This window comes from Ovis canadensis, chromosome 1 (assembly GCF_042477335.2).
Source record: "Ovis canadensis isolate MfBH-ARS-UI-01 breed Bighorn chromosome 1, ARS-UI_OviCan_v2, whole genome shotgun sequence".
NCBI lineage: Eukaryota > Metazoa > Chordata > Mammalia > Artiodactyla > Bovidae > Ovis > Ovis canadensis.
Window position 1 is genome coordinate 3,946,658 of NC_091245.1, and position 23,673 is coordinate 3,970,330.

At 47.6% G+C, this 23,673-nt stretch overlaps 1 protein-coding gene across 14 annotated transcripts in view; it reads right to left on the bottom strand.

Annotated features, from left to right (window-relative positions):
* Positions 1 to 23,673, bottom strand: part of UBE2F (ubiquitin conjugating enzyme E2 F (putative)) — a 46,287-nt gene that overhangs the window by 18,874 nt on the left and 3,740 nt on the right. For 6 of the 14 annotated variants that reach the window (XM_069584010.1, XM_069584026.1, XM_069584018.1 and 3 more), the window contains exons 2-4: positions 22,026 to 22,159; positions 12,756 to 12,785; positions 8,823 to 8,888 (exon numbers count right to left, since the gene is read on the bottom strand). In XM_069584010.1, coding sequence (XP_069440111.1) covers positions 8,823 to 8,888; positions 12,756 to 12,785; positions 22,026 to 22,143 — 214 coding nt within the window. In that variant the 5' untranslated portion in view covers positions 22,144 to 22,159. The remainder of the gene's footprint in view (positions 1 to 8,822; positions 8,889 to 12,755; positions 12,786 to 22,025; positions 22,160 to 23,673) is intronic. The other 8 variants (XM_069584039.1, XM_069584058.1, XM_069584048.1 and 5 more) reach the window with 2 other exon arrangements.

The following is a 23,673-nucleotide window of genomic DNA, read 5'->3' on the forward strand; positions in this document are numbered from 1 at the left end:
TCTTAAATAGCTGAATAGTTACAAAAGAGAGTGAGAGGTTGTAAAAATTCTTATAGGCAGAAAAACCTTTACTTCAGGATACAATTCTGTGTGTATGTGCTTAGTCACTCAGCCCTGTCGGACTCTGTGCGACCCCTCTGACTGCAGCCCGCCAGGCTCCTCTGTCCACGGGGACTCTCCAGGCCAGAATACTGGAGTGGGTTGCCATTTCCTTCTCCAGGGGATCTTCCCAACCCAGGGATCGAACCCAGGCCTCCTGCACTGTAGGCAGTTTCTTTACTGTCTGAGCTACCAAGGAAGCCCCAAATTCTGTGAGACAAGAGAAATAAAAATATGAGTGCATGGAGAAAAAGTAGCAATGAACATCTCCCAACGATTAAAGTAGAGCTTGTTCAATTTATTTTTTAAATGCATGATGGTAGGTATACCCATGGTATTTAGACTCCACTGGAAAGATTTTAAAGAGTAACACAAGACTTTTTCCCCTCTTTAAATGTCAATTTTTACAGCACACTAGAATCACATGCTATGCAAATTCTTAAGCCCGAAGGAAAAATACAATCCCTGCCAAGATGAGCCTGTAGATAGGAGGTCTGCAATCTCTCTGTGAAGGGCCAGACGCTGCAAACTTTGGGTGGAAATAGAGAAGATCCACAGTGAAGCACACAGAGAAAAGTAAAACAGAACCGTGTGGCCCACAGTTCATGAGTAGAGGGTATATACAGGCAAGATATTACCATTCATATACATAATTGGAATCCCACAAATGGCTTATGGATAAAATATTTAAAGAAATGTTGGTCAGTTATTTCTAAATTTGAAGACAACTGTTAAGTCACAGATCCAAAAAGATCAATAAACCCCAAATGAGATAAACAGGAAAAAAAAATCACATCAAAGCACATCATCATAAAACTGTCAAAAACTGTGACAAAGAGACAACGCATATCACAGAAAGTGAAACAAAGAATCACCACTAACTTCTTACAAGAGGAAAAAGAGCAAGTCAGAAGGCAGAGGAATGATAGCCTTAAAATGCTGATACTGTCAACTTAAGAATTCAACATTCAGCAAAGCTGGAAGAATTCATGATCAGCAAATCTGCATTACCAAAAAAAAAAAAAAAAAAAAATCAAGGAGGTTCTTCAGGCAGAAGGAAAATAACAGATGGGAACTCAGAACTACAAAAGGAATGAAAGCTGTAAGTGGTAAATATGTCAATAAATACATAAAGAAAATATAATTATCTAAAACAAAGATAATTACATTTGTTATAACCCAAAATACACTGTTAAGTAAATGTGACTATAAAATAAAGGTCTGAATGGGGAAGTGGAAGTTCACTGTTAACCTGGCTAAACTTCCACCTTAAAAAATAGAAAAAGACGACCAAATTAAACTGAAAAAAGGACATATAAGCAGAAAACTAAAAAATATTAGAAGAGAATCAATGAAACCAAACACTGGTTCCTTGCAGAAACCAATAAAATTGATAACCTCTAGCTAACTGGATCAAGAAAACAGAAATTTTCAACGCCAGGAATTAAGGAAGGTATATCAACACAGACTCTATAGAACTTAAAGGGGTCAGAAGATATTAAGAGCAACCTTACATTAATAAATTCAAAATGCAGATGATATGAACAAATTCTTTGAAGGATACAAATCACCAAAGCTCACCCCCAAATAAGAAATCCAAGTAACTCACACCTATTATATTCATAGTTAAATTCCTACCACAAAAACAAATCAACAAAATGGTAGACGTAGTGGTTTTACTGGTGAATTCTATCATTTAAAAAAGAATTAATAGTAACTCAACATAAAACTTCCAGGAAACAGAAAGGAACACTTCTCCATTCATTCCAGGAAGAGTAAGGAGGGGAGGGAAAGAAACTAGAGCCCCATCTTGCACCACATGCAAAAATTCACTCAAAATGGTTCACTGACCTAACTTTAACACCCAAAGCTATAAAACTACCTTTAAAAAAGGGGGAAACCTGCATTTCTTAGACAAAGATTTCTTAGGACACAAAAAGCACTGTGTTTGCTGCTGCTAAGTCACTTCAGTCATTTCTGACACTGTGCGACCCCATAGATGGCAGCCCACCAGGCTCCCCCGTCCCTGGGATTCTCCAGGCCGAGAACACTGGAGTGGGTTGCCATTTCCTTCTCCAGTGCATGAAAGTGAAAAGTGAAAGTGAAGTCGCTCAGTCGTGTCCGACTCTTAGCGATCCCATGGACTGCAGCCCACCAGGCTCCTCCATCCATGGGATTTTCCAGGCAAGAGTACTGGAGTGGGTGCCATTGCCTTCTCTGCTGTGTTTGCACTGTTGCTGTAATAGATTAGTAAATAAATTATTATAAACTCAGCAGCTTAAACAATAAAAACTTATTATCTTTTGTAGGTCAGAAGTCTGAAACCAGTCCCAGCGGCTAAGAGATGGCAGGGCTGCAGCTCTTTCTGGTGGCTTGAGGAAAAATCCATTTTTCATGCTCCAGCTTTAGGCAGTCACCTGTGCTCCTTGGCCCAGGGTCCCTTCCTCCACCTTCAAAGTCACCGATGGCCAGTGGAAGTTAATACTACAGACAACAACGTGGATGTGTAAGTGAAAGAAGCCATGTGCAAAATGCTACATCCTGGTTGGGGCCATTTATGTGACTTTCTGGAAAAGACAAACAGCAGGGCAGAAATCAGATCAAAGACTGCCAGGGGCTGGAGGTGGGGAGAGGAAGCTCACTAACAAGGGGCCCGAGTTCTGAGCTGATGGACACACTCTGCATGCATTTCAATTGTGCCAGTGGTTATACAACTGTTATGTATTTGTCATGATGCAGAGAACGGTACACCTGACAATGGTGAATTTACTGTCTGTAAAGTTATGTCTCACTAAACACGATTTTTGAAAACGATAAAGCCTGTTACATGAAAGGCACTGTTAGGTGGTACAGGAAAATGAAAGTGTGCTAGCAATTTTTACAATGCCAGAAAGCTTAACATTTATACAGCGTGTCCTCTTAAAAAACATTTTATATACAATAACCATCAGAATATGTGTTTAACTATGGTAATAATGGCTTTTAAAACAGTATGTCAGACATTTAAATTCATACTCACTCCTGGAAATCTGAGCATCCCAAGAGAGAATCTGCCTCAGAGTTTCTATGTGCGAGGCAGAGGGCAGCAATCTGTGAGCACAGTGGATACCAGATAACACATCCCCTGCTCAGCAGGATCTAAGCAAAGACAAGGAGGAGAGCAGGGAACGTTTCCCTAACAAAAGTCAGCTGGTGCTAAGGGAGGGAACTGGTTGTCTTGAGAGCTGACACCACATTTCTACTATATATGAGAGGAGATTAACTGCCACTGTATTTCTAGGGTTATCTGAAAGAAAAGACACCATCAGGAAACAAGCCTCCTCCTCTTCAGATTCTTCTCCTTGCAATGGTTCCCAGAAAGCTAAAAATCAACCTAGAAAGAGCCAGGGAGGAGGGCACACGTTCTGTGTGTCTGAAACCTTGACCGAGTGAGAGTAAACTACACTCCAGCGACCAGGAGGCCAGGATGGTGGTCAAGCCAGAGGTCTGCTTCAGTGCTCTCATCCGTTTTCATGCCTTTAAACATGTTCATGGTCATTTAAATGTTGCTCCAAAATATTCACGTGTGGGACCAAACCTATGCCTCAGGCTTACTAACCGTACTTCTCTGCTGAGAAACTGGGCTCTTACTTTATTTCACATTTAGAAGCTTTTCCTTCTGTAACTCCAAAGCTGCGAACCAAAGCTAAGAATAAATAAGAACACAACATCACGGGGTAATAGATAATTTAAATTTCACGACTCAGTGTAGGGTGCACTTTTATTATCAAGCTCATCAGTTAGGGAGCTTTTTATAAATTATATGTTCAAATTAAGAAAACATGACTAATCTGATAATCAACACATTTAAAACACATTTAGGTGAATATATACCTAAATATACAAGATTTACAATATATCTATGTAATTCCCTAATCAGAACTTTTATCATATGTAACAATTTTTAAAAAAGGATATTATTCACCATTAAAAAAACTCCCACATATCTAATAAAAAACATATACCCAGAGGATGAGATTGTTGGATGGCATCACCGTCTCGATGGACATGAGTCTGAGCAAGCTCTGGGAGTTGGTGATGGACAGGGAAGCCTGGTGTGCTACAGTCCACGGGGTCGTAAAGAGTCGAACACAACTGAGTAACTGAACTGAACTGAACCCAGGTACATAAATCTCGCAACTCAATAATGAGACAAGCAATCCAATTTTTAAATGGGTAAAATATTTGAACAAAGGAGACATAAACAGAGCAAACAAGCTCAGGAAAAGATGCTCAATATCTTTGATCATCAGGAAAATGCAAATCAAAGTCCCAATGAGATACACACACACTGGAGTGGCTAAAATGGAAAAAAGTGATGATACCAGCTGTCGGCAAGAAGGTAGGGTGACTGGAATTCTCATTCATTGCTAGCAGGAATGCCACACACTTTCTTTTTGGAAAACAGTATGCCAGTATTTCATAAAGCTAAACTTATTCTTATCATCACTAATTATTAGAGACACGCAAATCAAAACTACAACGAGGTATCACCTCACACCAGTCAGTATTGGCCATCATCAAAAAAATCTACCAATAATAAATGCCGGAGAGGATGTGGAGAAAAGGGGACTGTTGGTGGGAGTGTAAACTGATACAACCATTATGGAAAACAGTATGGAGATTCCTTACAAAACTAGGAATAAATCTATCATATGACCCAGCAACCCCACTACTGGGCATATACTCTGAGGAAAACCGTACCTGAAAAAGACACATGCACCCCCATGTTCACAGCAGCACTGTTTAAACAGCCAGGACATGGACGCAATCTAGATGCTCACTGACAGATGAGTGGTAAAGAAGCTGCGGTGCACATATACAAGGGAGTATTACTCAGCCGTAAAATGAATGAACCTGAGTTCCAGTGAGGTGGAGGAACCCAGGGCCTGTTATACAGAGTGAAGTAAGTCTGAAAGAGAAAAACAAATACAATATATTGATGCATATGTATGGAATCTAGAAAAATAATATCAATGAACCTATCTGCAGGAAAGACGCAGATGCAGAGAACGGAGGGAGAGAGTGGGACAGACGGGGAAAGCAGCATCAGCATGTATACGCTATCAGGGGCAAGATGGGCGGCTGGTGAGAAGACGCTGTGTAGCACAGGCAGCCCCATCTGGTGATCTGTGATGACCTGGAGGGGTAGGGGGAGGCAGGGGATGTAAGTGTAATTATGGCTGATTTGCACTGTTGAATGGTAGAAACCAACACAACATTGTAAAAATTAAAAAAAAAAAACCCACTGGCAAATGACGACCTGCACACAAAGGTTTACAGCAGCTTTTACGCATGATGGCCCCAAAGTGGAAACAGCACAAAGGTTCATCAATAACTTGGTATAAATACTGGTATACACCCATACGACAGAATAAAACCCATCAGTAAAAAGACACAAAATACAACACAGGTGAAACTCAAAAGCATTGTGCCAAGTAAAATAATGTAACTTATACCTCAATCAACATTGCTTTTAAAGAACTTTTTAAAATCAATCTACATTTCCACCTTAAGAAGGTAGAAAAAGAAAAGCAATTTAAACCCTAAGTATAAGGAAGGAAATAATAAAGAGCAGAAATCAATAAAATGGGTAGACAACTCAGAAAAACAAATGCTTGCTCTTTCCAAAAGAATACACTGGATAAACCACAAGCTAACATGAGCAAGGGAAAGGGATGTCAGGACAGATCCCACAGACACCGGCAGGCTGATAAGAAGACATCCTGAGCAAATTGGGAAGGTGTGAAAATGCCAAGAGCAGTCTTGCTCATAATAGCCAAAGGTTGGAAAGAATTAAAATGCCCATCAATATGAAAATAACTATATTCATCATATTCATACAACAAATACTGCTACCCACAACAACACATATGAATTTAAAAACATGTTAACAAGAAAGAAGCCACTAGGAGTACATAGAATGATTCCATTTAAATGAAATTCAAAAACTCAAGGAATTTAAGGACTACAATAAGAGAAACCAGAAAGCAATTTTGGGTAGGTAGCAGGGGTGAGGAATTGACTGCAAAGAGGAAGAAAGGAACTTCGGGAACGCTGCAAAATCTTTAGGATTATGGTTACACAAGGGTACGTGTCTTATTTTGCAAAACTAATTGTGCTCTGCAGCTCAAATTAGCACACTTTATTGTTAATAATTTTATACTTCAGTAAAATTTATTTAAAAAGTAAAACTTGAAATAAAAACTGTCTATGGTCCCCTCTGCCTACAAGTCTCCATTCCACAGCGGGAGCAGGCTGGGGGGACCTCCACAAGCCAGTAGGCCCAGTTTTTCAAACCATCCCTCTGACTTCACAGACGACATCAGTATTTCAGCCAGTCTTTAGATTTTTGCTTTGTTTCATTTTCCTTTCTAGTATTGTTTCTTGTTTTGTGAGTTAATATGGAGATTTTTTTTCTTCCAAATTTGGTTCTTTTCCTTTCTTCCATCACCTAATTACATTTCCATCTTTTCTCTGAAGAGTGCATTTATTCCCAAGCATGAGGGATATTCCCAAAACAAACTAAACTATAAAAATTGTACCAAGTACAGAGACTATCTTGCCAAGAGCCAGAAGAAGAAGAGATTTGAGCTCCAAATGCAGATGCAACTCTTCCCCCCTGACCACCTAAATATCCAGATCCTGTACGTTATTTAGTTTTCATCCCCAAGATTACTGGCCGAAACGAGCCAGTTTCAAAACCACCTGTTCTATACACTGTTAAAACACTGTTACTACTCGGGCCTATCTCTATATAGTTTCTCTTCAATACTAAAGACAGCATGACTCCAAAAAGTTTTTATAAAAAACCAGAATACTGGGTAAGCTTTTGGGGTTGGCAGATGTCTGTGATGCTTCTGTAAATAATCCAGGGCAAGAGAAATAGCAGCTTCCTGCCTCAGTGACACCACAAAACACGAGCACACTACACACAGCTCCACGTGCGCACATCCACAGACATAAACACTCAACCACCAGGCAATTACAGGCACCAAAACACAAGTTACTTTTTTACCTGATGGAAGAGTGAACACAAAAACTGTAACTGTTGTGCTACAGTTCCAAGAATAATAAGAACATCAAAGATGGTGTCAGAGACATAACCTTAGTAAGAAGGTTCACGTCATTCAGTAAAAACATTCAGTTGAAAAAAAAGGAAAAGGAAACACTTATCCAGAGGTTGGACTCGACACATGTAAGAGAGCGACAAGCCTGCAAAGCAAACAAGGTCTCTCAAGAGCTGAGAACCACAAAGCCCAAGCTTGGGCAGAATAGCAGAATCCATGAGAGCCACTGAAAATGCTTTAAAAGGCAGAGGGAAGAAAATATTTTCACTACAAACACACAAGAGTGAGACTACTTAGTAGACAGAGAACCAGTCTTAATCACCACAATCGTTTCTGAAAATACCGTGCAGTGCTTAAGAGTGACAGTGATGTTCGTAACGGTGCCCTCTGGCCACCAGGAAACATTAGAGTGTGCTGAGTACCTCTTGCTAAACACAGCAAACCTGTGACATCTTTGTGAAGGTGGCCAAGGGATGTTAGAGCCTCCCTCACTTCACAGGTAAAAGTCCTCTCTGGAGGTCAGGTCCATTTCTGGTGACAGCGTCCTGGTGCTGGGACCTCTGCCCTGGGGCTCGCTCAACTTAGACAATGGAGATGGCAGCAGAGTGAACCCATGGATACGTTCCAGAGCCGCCCGTGGAGGCACCACACAGACCACGTGAGGTTTTAAAGATTCAAGCACATGCTGAAAGCAGGGTTTCTCCTGTTGCCACACATCACCTCCCATCCTACCTGCAGGCAGACAACGCGAGGGCTTATTTGTGGGCTCATTATCACCCGCTGAAACTCTGCATTCTGCACTGTTTAATTAGCTAGTGACTCATGATTCCCAGTTTCCCACTTGCCTTCCACCTCCCAAGTAAAACACCGCCCTCTACCTCCTCCACAGCACTCCTACCCCTTGCTTAATTCTCTCTGCCCTGCCCTCTCCTCTCCTCAGCCAGCCCGCCATGGCACAAGGCCCTGTCAGCATGAACTCTCGTGGGCTGCAGTGTTGGAAGCTGTACTCCCCCAACTGCACCGTAACTAGGAAGGACCCACACCCTCTCTCCAGCTGCTCAATATGGCCAAGGGGAAACAGCTACCGGCCTGGACACCTATCAGTGCTAATGAGGACAGCTGGTTATCTGCTCGTTTCCTCTGCTAGACCTGGGCCAAAGTGCTTCACACACATTATCTACCTAATCCTCACAAGCGTCCCAGGAGATAGGTTCTATTCGATCCCCGCTTTGCAGCTGGGTGGGCTGCAGCTGGGAGAGGTTACTGAGCAATTTGGACATGGCCGCGCTGCTGCAAGTGGGCAGAGCAGGGTCTGGGCGCAGTCACGGCCTCGGAGCCCGTGCTCTGCACTCCGCGCCAGCAGCCTCCACGGTTTTTCCCTCATGCTGTTAAAGCCGGCACCAGTTCCTGGAGCACGTGCCACACGTCTCAGAGCACTTCATGATGCTTTATCTGACCACGCGGCATGCATCTCCTCTGCCTCTGGAATACTCACTGCTGTTATAACTTACAACAAGTTAGAGGACAAATCAAACCAAAGATTATAGACTTGGAAAATCTTTAGAATTTGCTGTCTGAAAATCACTTCAACACTTACACATATAAGAATATTACCTGGGGTGACAGTTAGCTGAAAGCAATGAAGCTTGTTTGGATCAGGAAAATGCACTTTACACGTACCTGCAAAAGAAACAGCTCGTCAGGAAGGCTAGTGGTAGGCCTCACATTGAGGCGAACCTCGAAATACATGGAAAGTTTAACGCTGCTGAGGCGCCGACAGGCTAAACCAGCAGATTTCCTCTATTTGGTAATAATCGTGCCAGTGTGCTCAAACTGCAAACCACTGATACCTGTATTGTGCTTTCCTCCTTACAGGCTTTTATTAGTTAATTCCAAATTGACCATGTTGTCTTTCACCCTTTAAATGGTTCCTAAAAACAGAGCTCTTTCCATTAATGTCAAGACTGGTGCTACTTTACTTTGAGAAGTCACACCTCAGGAAGATTAATGTATGTGGGTAAAGGCAAGCTAAACATAGAAAAACCAGGAAAAGAGCCCAGGCCACACTCTGGTCTGTACCCACCAGGGCACACAGAAGTTACAAAGAACTGTGCCAGCTGAGGAAGTGCACACCCAGGCCACAGCATTCTTTTATTTTTCCCTAACATCCTCACAACCCAACCGGTAACTCCGCTTGGTTTCCTGGTAGAATGAGGCTCAGCTGACTCAGATGGTGACACTCGGCCCACATGAGCCGCACCAGAAGGGTCTGGATTAGGAGACCCTGTGGAGAGACCCCCGGAGAGCGCTGCTGCGGTGAGGCAGACAGGGTAAGGTGGCCACAGCCGACATCTGCCGCCTTCAAACAAATGACACACAAGAAGAGCAAATACCCAAGGGATTAAATAAAGAAGGAAGATGGAGGGAATATAGGTAAACATTGTATTTTATAAACCTGGAAAATATTATGCTAAATTCCTTGAGTCGTCTACTGACAATTTCTTACAAGTTGTACTGAAAATATCTGCCTAGTTTCACCAGTATGAATTTTCATCCAAAAGAGAAAGATTCTACTTTAGCCTGGGACACAGCCTTAGGGACCATCTAGTCTGACATCACTGACTGTGAAAGATGACACGAAGGCCCAGAGAGGTTCAGTGACTGGCCCAAGACCACGCGGGTTATCAAACAGAAGGAAGTTTAGCTCCCAAATTAAAACTAGTTTATGCCTCATTTCATTACTCCATGAACATGCCAGATATGACACACAGCAACACGCAGAACTGTTTGTGGGGGTTTTTTTGGACCAATCCTTCAGAAAAATCAATGCAGAGTGAAAGGTAACTTAGTCTAGAAAAGCAGGACAGGGTCTCAGAGATCACACTGTCATTTTCTTTGTTTTTGAAACAAAGAAATCAGGGACTGAAGAATCCAAGGTTTTCATCCAAGACACACATTTGTACCATGCGCAGTAGTTTAAATGGGTTTTGTTTTTCCTAATTCAACTTGAAAAGATAAATGCCATTTTTCTAGTGAAATATATGTAACAAAAACATATGACAAGGGTATGGGGAATGCTTCATTAATTAGATAAAGTTGGCACCATCCATTTGTCTTTAATGCTTCATATTCTCATTTAATAAAGGGACAGATATAGACATCAATCCCTCTAATAGAGACTGACCCACCAAGAATAAAGAAATCATCAAGATGGGTTAAAAGGAAAAAAAAAAACACACAGTAAAACTCCTAAAAAGAACCAAACCTTTTTAAAGCTGGAGAGAAGTCTAAGCTCCTACAATGGCAGCAAAGCGTTAAAGTCAGGTTTTTGTTTTAGCTCAGTGTAGGGGCTTTATTGGAGAAGGCAAAGGCAACCCACTCCAGTACTCGTGCCTGGAAAATCCCATGGAAGGAGGGGCCTGGTGGGCTGCAGTCCATGGGGTCATTACGGGTCGGACATGACTGAGTGACTTCACTTTCACTTTCATGCACTGGAGAAGGAAATGGCAACCCACTCCAGTGTTCTTGCCTGGAATTTCCCAGGGACGGGGGAGCCTGGTGGGCTGCCGTCTATGGGGTCACAGAGTCGGACACGACTGAAGCGACTTAGCAGCAGCAGCAGCAGCAGCAGCAGCAGCAGGGGCTTTATTAAACTGGAGAAGGGAACGGCAAACCATTAACTACTGAAACTCCAGAATTAAGCTTTTTCTCTGTATGTAGACATAGGCTAAGACTTTCACAGTATTTCCATCTAATTGAAAGAGATGTTTTTTATTTTTTGCAAACAGAGAAACCTCTATAAACTTGCAGGTACAGAGTTCCAAACTAGTTCTGAATAATTTCTAAGCAGCATTGCTCTATGGCAAGTTATTTTGTTTGCCTTAATATTTTAGAAAGATTATGAATTAGACAGGAAAGATCTGTTCTTTCATGGCTTCTTGTTTCCTCTTTAGAATGAGCTATGAACTTGTGGAAAGCCCGGCTGTCTGTATAAACTGATTTATACTATAACCACTAAGACTGGGAAAGCAGGTAGGAAGACGGAGAGAAGCACGCAGCATGTAGTTTGTTTAACCTGACACCACACCTGTACGGCCTGGGGAGATAGGTCACGCCTTTTTCAAACCTAAGATACACAGTTAAAATCCTGGTTTCAAAGCCAATTATAGTTTTATTGTTTTCAAACTAACCTTTTAGATAAAGCTGAACTATACTCTATGGGTTACTAACCGACAATCTCTGGGGTTTTTACGGTCTTTAATTAAATGTCTGCATCAGTATATATGTTTGAGCTGGGGGCTAGTGGGAAGACATGATAGGGGCTGAGAACAGAAGGACCACATCATTTTCCTCTTTAATTGGATTTTCCTAGATTCTTACATGGCCTGAAAGGCACAGGGGAAGGACAGAGTGGGCGCAGTGTGGCCCAGCCGCCCCGCCTCAGGAGCTCACCGCCCTGCTCCCTGCCCTGCCCACACGCCGCTGTCTGCCTGTCCTCCTGGGGCGCTTGCAGCAAACCATGCGCAAATACTCCGTAGGTAGAAAGATAGCCTCTTCACAGAGTCCCAAAGTATTTCCTTCTTGTTCTGCCTGGAAGGAAACTTTGAAGTCAAGCAATCCAGCCACTTTTAAGACATTCTTGACCAACACTAAGAAATATATTTTAGCACAACCCACTATACTCATATATAAATGTTATATATTTAAAAGAATTTTTCAAGGAGTATGTACTAACCCTTACATACTGGTTGTACAACCACTGAAGCACTGCACCCCACAAGGATCTTTCCAACTTTCGGTGGGGCTGGAGAAGGCCATCTCTCACCCTGTGTGAGACAGGCCTCTGTATCAAGCTCTCCCGAGCATCTGCTCAGACTAGGAGACCCACGTAATATTTCACTGAAGTTGTAAAAGTCCTCAGCCTTAACCAAATGTAATGATAAAAAGTTCTAATTCCAAAAACCACTACAGTGGTCAAAGCCTTCAGACTCTGATGGTCTTACACACCATTAAGGGCTTGGGAAGGCATCAAGGACACGTATCGCAGGAGTGAACACTGGGTGGGCAAGCCTGCTCATGAGCAAGGCCCTCAGTCAGGCCCATGTGTTGGGCGGGAAGGACCAAGCAAAGGGAGGGACCTGGAGACATAGAGGCAGCACACCTGTCCAGCCTTGGGCACCAGGGCCACTCACAAATAAGCACTTTCTGGATCAAAATGCTGGTACCATCACTAACAAAAATAGGACTGTCCATCACTGATTCACGTGCCTCTTCACTGGAAGGGGACATGGGACGGAATGTGTGCAGGACAAACGAGCCCTAACCAACGAATTCCTGCGGCAGTAAGGAGGGGGGTGCTGTTAGCTCCCTTCTCCTTCCCAGGGCCTTGAAAAAACCCTGCTACCTGTTTGCCCAAAATGCATGCTTATTCCTAATACACATATTAAATAGGTTTTTTGCTATGTAGAGTTATTAAAACATAAAACAAGCTTCTCCATGCAATTTACTTTATAGCATTTAATGTTTGGTTGGGGATGCTATACTTACAAGGTAAATTAGCTTCAAGTTCTGCAACCTCTGTGGAAACAAAGAGATTACTGTTAATATTAGGTAATTACTCCACATAAAATCACCTGCTTTAAATTGACAATTCCCTCCAAAACACTGAAAGAAAAAAAAAATGAATTAACCAAAATCTACACTTGGGTCTGACACTTAGACTTTAAGCCATGAAGTTGCTTTCAAATACACACTGACTTGCAGGATGCCAACAAGTGCAGTCAAGGGCCCTTGAAATTTTACTTTAGTACAAATGAGAATTATTCAAAATTAACAGAAATTACCTATGGGTAAACAGTCACTAAAGCAGCTTTGAAAATCTCGTTCCCCCAAGTAGTGGAACTACTGCCCTCAAAATCTGATTTATATTTATAACTCTGCCTCTCCCAGTTTTTCCAGGCTCGTCTTCCCGCGAGGGCTCGCCTAGTTTGCGCTCGAAGTTTTCCAGTAATAGAAGACGCTCTGCCCCCCCGCCGGGCCGCGCGCTGGCCCCGCCATCTGTGGGTGCGCCGACGCCCAAGGGAGCCTCCTCTTGAGGCGACGCTCCTCAGCCCCAGCGCTCTCCTCTGGCACTCTCCATCAGGCATGCACTTGGCGCTCAGGCCCAGCACCGCTCTGCCAGGATGAAGCTGCAAAGCCCCCACCAACCGGGCAGGCAAGCCAGGCAAGTAGCCTGTGCTCCTGACATACCTGAAGCTTTCCCTCAAAGGCACAGCTTTAGAAAGGGCAAAGTGGGGGCCAGGGCACCTGTGAGGTGGGTGCTCCTGACTGGCAGGGAGAGCTAGCAGGCCCGGAAGTGAGGCGGATGGAAGGATGGGCCAACTGCGGGGGCGCGGCTGGGGGCCACTGAGGGGGAGGGCGACGGAGGTGGGACAGAGGGAGTGAAGTCTGGGCTCATGACCAGGGCTGGGAGCCCCTGCAGCCATGCCACCTGAGAGCATGAGGCCCACAGAGGGGAGAGGCTGGCAAGAAGAAAGGCCTCTGGCAGAAAGCAGAGGACAGGAGCAGGGACAGCCACCAGTGGAAGTGCAGGAGCGATTCAGCAGAGAGGGCACACTGGTCTGGTGGAACGAGGGGGTTGAGGCCCGAGGGAGAGCCCGGGATGTGGGTCAGACCCTGTGGAGTGCATCCAAACCAGCAGGAAGGTAAGTGGGAAGATGGAAACCAGACTACAAAACACGAAGGAGCAAATAACTCCTTCAAGTGAGGAGGTGGGCGGGGACGGGGGGGGGAGGGAAGGGACCCGATGTTTGCAGAGTTGCGTGCATTTGTGGGAAGACCTCTTCAGCTGCTAAGCCATGTCTGAGTCTTTGCGACCCCATGGACCGCAGCACGCCAGACATTCCTGTCCTTCACCGTCTCTGGAGTTTACTCACATTCACGTCCACTGAGTCGGTGATGTCATCCAACCATCTCATTCTGAGGCTGAGGGTTTAGGGAAGAGCCAGGCCTCTGGTTTCAGCTAGTTGACAATCTGGGTAGAGACAGTTGGCCCACTAGACATATTAGCTCTGGGGTCCAGGCATTTGGGATAGGTAACCAGGAAAGTGAGGTGGGGCAGGGGAGGGAGGAGCCAAGAAACGAAACAAGGGCAGTCTGGGATCACGTGCAAGCCTGAGGTCTATCCTCCGGGCAGTCCTGTGCTGTGGTGCATGAGAACATTCGCACTTAGAACAAAATGCTGCTGACCCTCTACGGTTCATTAGCACCATCCTTATCAGGACCCTGAGGACCTTTCTTTCTGATTGGTGCACTCTGGCCCTGCCATGGGCTTCCCTGGGAACTCAACTGGTAACGAATCGGACTGCAATGCAGGAGACCCTGGTTTTGATTCCTGGGTCAGGAAGACCCCCTGGAGAAGGGACAGGTTCCCCCTCCAGGCCTTCCACAGAGCAGGGCACTGGGCAAAGGAATGCTCTGGCGCGGCTCACACGGGCCTTCTGACCAGGCCGGGGTCAAGGGCCTGCTCCAGCGGTGCACACAGGGCATTCATTTTATCACAAAAGCGCACATCTGACCAAATGAGTTATGTATGTTAATCACTTCTAAATAAACATCGTCCATATAATGAAACCTATATGGTTTTAAGGCAAATAATATTTATATATTTATTATATTATTAGTTTTTGGTTGACCCTTTGGTTGGCCCTTTGGAGAGACCGAGCTGCCCCCTGGGACCCGGTTTTCTCTGGCACGCTTATTCTGGCTGCTGTCATAAGAGCTCTGGTCGTCAGTTTTACAAAAGCCCAATGATACAGAAGACGTGCCCAGAGGACATGAAAGGGGGCCACATGACAGAAGGGAAATACTTGAGAAGACAGGCTGGCACCAAGGAACAGGGAAGAGGTGAGGTCTGGGCGCAGAAGGGCAGAGAGGCGCTGACCAGGGCATCATGTTGACCGAGCAAAAGAACAGACCCTGCACACAGGGATGGGGTTGGGGGGACGAGAGGCTCTTGGCCAAGGACGCCTCATGCGGGGCAGGGATTCTCCGCCCTGACTGCACACAATTATCTAGGGCGTACAATCCACGTAGTGTAAACAGACCAACCTCAAGTGTACAGTTTAGCAACTCTTAGTAAAATTTGGAGCTGTGCATCCATCCCCACAATCTAGTACCTGCTGAGCAACCCTTCACCCCCTCATCCAGACCAATTACACTGAAAAGCCTGGGTGGGGCCAAGGCCACTGAATCTTATTATTCTCTCCAACTGTAGGAAGCCACTGTAGGCTATTCTGCCAAGCTAAAACATCTACACACAGCTATTTTCAGAGACGGATTTAATAATTTCACATCGTGGTCTAGACTCAAACTCCGAAGAAGAGTGTTACGCCTGCACTTCCCCATTCAGTGTAACTCCCTCAGGGAAGGAAGAAGAGGGCCAGGTAGGGCAGCCCCCAGACCCAGTCCAGTGATGACCACAACCACAGTCAGGGCCTCTGGTCCAAGAACCAGTGTGTGCAAGAAATATGACCTTAGAGGCAGAAGGGTTTCATTAAAGCAGCTGGACACTTTGGTCCAGCCCAGCACAGAAGATAAATGAACTACAACGTAGTGCTCCTCTCAGGGAGGGGTCACAAATGACACCTGCGCACTTCCAATGAGGGCAAACAGTAATTCACTAACAGCAACAGCAATTAACTCAGAAAGTGCTGAGCCTCTAGGTTGTGTCCAACTCTTTTGCAACCCCATGGACTGTAACCCACCAGGCTCCTCTGTCCATGCAGTTTCTCAGGCAAGAATACTGGTATGAGTTGCCATTTCCTTCTCCAGGGGATCTTTCCAACGTAGGGATTGAACCTGAGTTTCCTGCACTGAAGGCGGATTCTTTACCACTGAGCAAGCAGGGAAGTCCAATTAACTCAGAATTCACATACAAAAAGGCTATGACCAAAGAAACGAGCGATCTGCTTTACATGCCTGAAAGGCCTCTTGGCAGAGCAGCAGTCCTGCCCTGCTTGAAGGACACTCACTACCCCACCTGGAAGGTACCAAGAAGTTAGATATTTTTAAACTGCCAGAGTCTTGCCTATTCCAAAGATGCCAACACCTCTCTGGCTCACCAGCCTAGCCTTTGGAGAGATACCTGGCACCTTGCACAATTAAGTGGCTGCACAACTTCCTCCTGAGAAATTAGACTCTTTTCCTTTCTAACTAAAGACCAAACCACAGAGCCCACTTGAAGCACAACTGCCCTGAAATGTCAGATTATAAAATCCACCCATTACCACAACGGCCCCCACACAGCATGGACCCCCCTCCTGCTGTGGGCTGCTCACAACAGTGCTCCAGCTGCTTCCGCACTGCCCGCCCCTGGAACCTGCATGTTGTCCACGGTGGGGGCTGTACATTCCGATGCAGCCCTGGGACCCTAGTCCCTGGGCCTGAGCTTGGCACACATGGGGTGTCTGGGAAACGCCCACCGAACAAGCACACTTCCAGCAGAGCGGCAGCGCAGCGCAGACGCCCTGAGGCGTGAGGAGCCTCCTTCCTCACACAGCTGGCGACCGAGCCATTCCCAAGGTGTAGTGGGCTGAGCTGAGTCCCCTGCCCACATTCATGCGTTGAAGCCCTAAACTCACGTGATGGTATAAGGGGGGGCCTCTGGGATGTAATCAGGCTTAAATGAGGTCATGTGGGTGGGGCCCTCATGATAAGATTAGTGCCCTTACAAGCCAGGAAGCCCTCCCTAGGAACTGAATCTGCCAATGCCCTGGCCTTGGCCTTCCCCGTGTCCAGGCCCCCCAACCCCCACGTCTGTGGTGTTCTATCATGGTAGCCTGAGCTGACTAAGACCAAGCCCAATCACAAGTGCCAATGGTTCTGGGCAGGAGCCAGTTCCTGTCAAGAAACCCAGACAGGACAGCTGTGCCCTCTGACCCAGGCAGGGCTGGCAGCTGCTGCCCAGATGACTTGATTACCTCTTCTTACCTCGATCACCCATATTTCTTAGGTTTCTCAATCTAGGACTTTATCTCTTAGCTTCCTGTCTGTCTCTACGCCTTAAGTGCCTCTTCGGCACTGCCAGTGTTCACGAACAGTGCCCTTATGGGCAGACACCGGCCTCAAGGGCATCATCCCACTCCCAGAGATGGCACTGCCACAGCTGAGGCCAAGCCCCCACCAAGCCACTTCCACTCAGTCTAAGGGCCCTCCAGCAGCACACTGCAGAAAGCAGGCCCACAGGAGAGGAGTCAGGGCCACACCACACTCTGGGGCAGCAAGGATGTAACCCTGAAAACCAGCAGAGTCTGCAGCAGAGACTGCTCTGGATGGGGGTGGAGCCCCACGCCATCCGACCACCCACTCTCAGCATGAGCAGACAAAGCTGACTGGAACCCTCATTCCTCTTGCACAGATCCTCCCCACTCCCACCGGCCCCACCTCCCCCAGATCCAGGGCTATTTGGGGCTATCTGGCAAGCCCAAGGGGGCTGCCACATTCCCAGGCGGTTTCACTGGTGTTTAAAACCCTGTAAGAAAGCATTAAAGGGGAGCCATGGGCCACCACCTTACCCCATGTTAGTAGGGCTCCTCCTCTCTGGGCCACTGCCCTAGTTTTTTTTTAAACACATTCTGTAACAGCCCACAACTTCACATGCTGCTAAATGCTCTGGACACTCTGCCAGCATGGCCAGCCAACCCCGAGCCCACCTCCAGAGTCCTGGGCAGGGCTGGCAAGGACAGAAAAGCTCTGGAGAACAACAAATGCTTCTCTCTTGCCCATTCTTCCAGGAAGCACCCTGGACCAGAGCCCTCCCTACACCACCACAGCGCTGGACTGCGCCGGTGGCACAGAAGCACTCAACCAGGGAGGCCACACGTGGCCCCTTATGGGGACACCTGCACCTTGGATGTTGGAAAGCCCACGCACGTGGGCAGCCAGGCCCCTGGGCTCAGCAAGCCAGGCCAAGAGCACAGAGAGCCGCCACAGCCACGGCAACAAGAACACCAGTGGCCACATGGGGCACAAGGGCTGAGGGGATGAAGGCTGCAGAGTCAGTCCCTGCAGTTCCCGACTCCAGATCTGGCCCTGAACTCAGTCAGCTCAACTCCAAATCTCCACATCTAGCAAACGCTTCCGACCAGCCTGCCTGGAGCCCCTAGAGGTCTTCAGGGGTCACTAACAGGTGGCTGGCACACACCGGGCACTAAAATCTTTGTTAAGAGAATAAGTCAAAGGACAGGGAGACACACTGACGTGTTCCCATTATGTGAGAAGTAAGCTTCAGAAAGACAAGAAAGTAGGCCATTCTGCCCAGAGGCTTTCCTGGGAGGTGGGGGCATCATCAGACTCAGAACTAATGGACCCAGTGGAGCCACAAAGGCCCATCAGAAAGCAGCGCCCCGCCCTGTGGCTGAGGACACAGGGGACGGCCCCCAGCCAGGCCCAGACCTGAGCTGGGGCCAGCAGGAAATGCAGACCCAACACTCTCCGCCCAGCATCCCAGTTCCCCAGGACTCAGGAAAGACAGTCTTTGCCCAGAAACACTCAACCGTGCTACCTCAGGGACTGCTGTCGCAAGCACCTCTCCAGTTCCAGACTGGAGGCTGTCCCTGAGGGTGACCTGAGGGGTGCAAATGAAAAGCTGGTGTGGCCCAGGGGCCAGCGTGACAGAGGCCTCATGCTGGCCAGCTGCTCCAAGGCAGGCCCCGGCGCTTCCAGGGACAGCCGGCTACACCTGTCACCTTCTGAACCAGGCCCACAGTTCTTCAGTTGTGCAGCCACCACTGGCCCTCACCACTGGGGACGAGTGTCCCTGTCAACCTCCAACCTCCCACGTTAACCCCACAGCCATCTGCACCAAGCAAGATCCCCTACCGTGTAAGGTCATCCAAGCACGACAACAGACCAGCTAAAAAAATATTTTTGCCTGGAAGCGTCTGTGGTCTCTCCTCTGGGATATGGGGTACACAGCCCAGATGCCCTCTCAGTGAGGGCTGACAGCAGACGGGCTTCCTTTCTCAGTCCCTCCAGGAACCATAAGCTGCACAGAGCCCTTGCCTCGGGCCAGACTGGTTGACACAGAGCAGGAAGGCCTGACCGTCTCACCGGTCAGGCAGGAGCAGGAGCAGACGGACAGGCCCTTGTCTGTCCTGGGGCCTTCATCAGAGCTCTCCCTCCCCCTGCTCCTGCTTGCTCCACTACCCTCCAGAGGGCTCACCCTTTAATAACTTCATGGCACACCAAACTCCCCACTTCCAGGAACTCAGCACATACTACTGAGTCCCACAGACACATTAACACACTTTCTACAACTTATTGATCCTCACGAGTATCACTTTCACATGAGCCAGAAGCAAAGCCACAGCCCCGGGTGACTGTCCTGACTGCAGCAATCCTGCTGAACGCAGACAACCAACCTACTTTTTTCCAAGCCCCAAAAGAGGAGTTTCACCTGGAAGGGCTCTTTGCAATTATCACCCCTCCAAGGACCTCACCAGGCCCACAGGGGCCACGGACTCCACCAGACCTCACTTCCGCCATCAGAAATCCCCAGCTGAAGGCTGCGGCCACATCTAACCAGGAGAAGCAGTGCTTCAGGTGTGGGCCAAGCAATCACCACCCTTCAGAGAATCCTCTATCAGGCGCCTCTTGCCACAGCTTCCCCTCTCAGGACAGGCCCACCCTTCCTCTCCACCTACCCCGCATCAGAAGCCCAAACTACTCACCACTCAGTCAGCCTGGCCCGCCCTGGCCTGGCTGCCCCCCGAGACTGAGGGAGAGCAGATCACACGAGGGCCACGTTACTCTGAGCTCTGCTGCACAAACACCCATCAACTGCAAGTGCTTTGGGGCCCAGAACCCTAATAACCCCCAGTGTTTCTGGGAGAATGAACTGGTGGCCTCACGAGGACGTTCCGCACCTCTCCCTGATGAGGCTCACATGAAAGGACCTCAACCCAGCCTGTCAACCCAGCCAAAGACATCTCCTGTCCTAGGACCTGGGACAGAGTCCAGTGCGATGGGCCTCCATGGGCTCCCTTGGGCTGTGTCAGGCCCTGGAGTCACCTGAGGGTTCCCAAGGGAGCCCCTGAGCAGGAGAAGGTGTGGGGGAGACTTTGTGCCTCCCTGAATTCTCTTTTCTGTGGACTGGCACTTCTGTTCTGCTCCTTCAGGTTCTGCTTGCAAGGTCTGCTCCCCAAGTGCCTGCCCTACCCCAAAATGTGGGTCTGGCTGTCTTGCTACAATAAAGCTGAAACCTGGGCAAGTTTTTGAACCCCTCTAAGCCTTAGCTCCAGTTGTAAACTGAACCACTCACCTGGCAAGGCTTAGCGAAAGTCAAACAAGCACTGCCCTACAAAGTCCCCAGCAGAGGGCCTGGCCCCAAGTGCTCAGTGGACAGCAGCTGCCATCAGCCATGAGGAGGAGGTGGAAAGAAAGTGGCATCGTCTACTGCGCCAGTGCCCACCCACAACTGCTCTGCTACAACACCCCTCATATCAACTCCCTGGCATTAGAACACCCTCCCCTTGAAGGACCGTAACCTCAGGCATCAAACCCCTTCCCTGGCTTGTTTACCTGGCTCCCGGCTTCCTCTGTGGGCGGGACCCTAGAGCCAGCAGCCGGGAAGTCTCACCAGGCCTCCAGGTGGGGGCTGCAGCCAGGCCCCACCCTCAGTTCCCACAGGGTGAACCTCCTGCGTTGTGACACACTGCAGTCCACGCACTCCCTGACATAGCAAGTACCATCAGAAAGTCAAAAACGATCCTTCCTCCATCTTTAGCCCATCATCCCCCAGGCTGGGAGAGCCAGAGCTCAGTCAGGACTCAGAGGCAGAGAGAAAGCAGGGACGAGGGCACCACCTATCTCCCTGAACCCGACGCCTCTGTTCACAGGCTCAGCGGTGCTTTGCTTCCGAGAAGGCCCAGCACGGAGCACTCACGCATGCCAGGTCTCCCTGATCAGATCTGTTCCTGGACATGCAAACGCCAGGAACCCCCACGGTGTCCACCTAATGCAAAATGAATCAGGCGGTTCTAACAAGTTCCTTAACACTCTGTGCTTCCTGGAGCCTCACACTTACCAAATGTAAACATGTGTCTCAAAGTAAAAAAGTGCTGCCAGCTATAAGGTCCTTCAAAGAAGAAACCGTTTCTTCTTCTGTGGGTCTCATGATCCTGAGAAACTGCCTTCTGCACTCAAGAGTTGCAACTCTGTTCAGTCACTAACCACACAAGCTTCTCACACACACACACATATCCATCCGCACACACACACCCCCCCCCCACACACACACTACATAACCCTTCTCCAACACTACACAGCTCTAGGACACCTTTATTAATTCTGTGAAGAAAATCAATTTTGCACAAGGCTCTCCTAAGGCTGTGATTTGAATGAGAGAAGGACCCTAAGAAATTACCCTCCCTCTAAGGACGAGTGAGATCCTCTGGGGCCGAGGAGTCCAGGAGAAGGGCCGCCCCCCCAACACCTAAGACGCCACTGAGACCAGCCATGGGTCTGCTGTCCCTGGCGCCTCACTCCTTCCACGAGCACTCGGGGGGCCCCTGCAGAGAACACGCCGAGTGTGTCAGACACACCACAGCCCTAATGCCATTTTCCTGCCGTCGGCATTCCCACAGTGCGTGCACCGTGCAAAGCCCTTCCGTTGCGAGTGATGGGAAGTCATGTTGAAATGTTTTCAAACAAGTATTTCTATTTAGCAGCAACAGGCTGCTTCATAACCCCAAAGGGCCACGTGCCAGACATCGTTTTGTTGTGGGATATAAACACAGCTCACCGGGTGGCCCTTACCTTTAACAAGCAGCCTGTCCCTCACAGACACCCGCCGAGTGGAGTCAGAGGCTGTGGCTGACGCCCGGGACCCTTTGAGACCATCATCCCGCTTCAGCTTGCTTGCCAGCGTCAGCATCGCTGCTGCCTTTTTCCTGAAAGGCCAAAGGCAGGTTAAGCACCCATCTCCAGACACTGAGACAATGATGTAAGGTGATTTTTAATTTTTTCCCATAATTCAGTTGTAGAAGAATGTAGTATGTAAGATAGATTAACAAGACTGCATTCCTCCATAATGAATTTGGGTAATCTCTATGCCTCTCTAAATCTAATTTTTTAAAGTATGAATGAAAAATTTAAAAGGAGAGCCAAGCATTTAACACTCACTGAGCAGTAGGCCCTGGGGTGTTGAGCTCATGTCTAGGGCAGCCTCCACTGACAGGTTCCACATGGGCCCAGCACTGTTCACTGCCCTCCCCTGCTGCGGGGACCGTGCCTCTGAGGGTGTGGCCCCAGTGTCTGGCCCATCGTGAACCGAGGGGAGTGTGCGGCCCTGGTGAGGCGGGAGCACCGCAATGCTTTCTTCCCTCCTTCGATAAGGGTGTGGCATTTTCACATCTGTGTGCGTTGTGCTGTACCCACACCGGAAGGCAACAGCAACTTAATCAAGTTATAATTAATGCCCCAGACTACATCCTTTTCACTTGGCTGCTTCCAGCCCACTTGTGTTTCAGGTTCCCTCCCGGACAGCTCACTGGGAAGGACAATAAAAACCAAGCATGGGTGATGCACCTGACTACTTGGGAGGAAGGACTTAAGTGTCAGCAGTGTTTACAGACACAACTGTCCTCCAGCATCGCCTTCCTTATGTACACAAATCGCCGTTCCTGACGGGCTGCCTGACTCCTCCTGCACGCTTTACCAGTCGCAGAGGAATTCTGGAACTTCTGACTGAGGACAAAAATTGATCACCAGCTCAGTATTTTCATAATTTCCTTTGTTGTTTTAAATATCATTTCCTTGCAATATCACTCTGATCATTTCCAAGAGAAAATGATCCAGAATTTCCAGATTGAAAATTTAAACCTATGTAAGGAAAGAACTTAGTTTGAGGCCAAGACCCTGAAAGCCAAACTATAAGAATAACTCTCTCCCTCCAAAAGTGGTATCTTTTGGAGAGGGATATGGCAACTCACTCCAGTATCCTTGCCTGGAAAATCTCATGGACACAGGCGCCTAGTAGGCTGCAGTCCATGGGGTCACAAAGAGTCGGGTATGACTGAGCGACTAACACTCAAGTAATATCTTGAGCCAGTTTAATCTAGTCCCTCACTTTTCACATCATCATCTGTGTATCTCCCCACCCCACAAAGACTGTAAGATTTTCTATTATCAACACAATATATTGAATATGCTCTTCTGAATTACACAGGACCTATCACTCACCTAATCCCTTTAGAAACCATTGGTCTCAATGCTTCAAGAGACAGTTCTATTACACATCAGCACTCATGAGCTCCTAGAATATCAGCTCTGGGAAGGACCCCTTCCCCTCACTCCCACTTTTTCATGGATGCGGATTCTGGAACAGCTGGGGCCTGGGATCTGGATCGTGTGGGGCCACTCAGGTTCTAGAAGAGGTCACCATAGAAACACTGGTTTCCCCCGA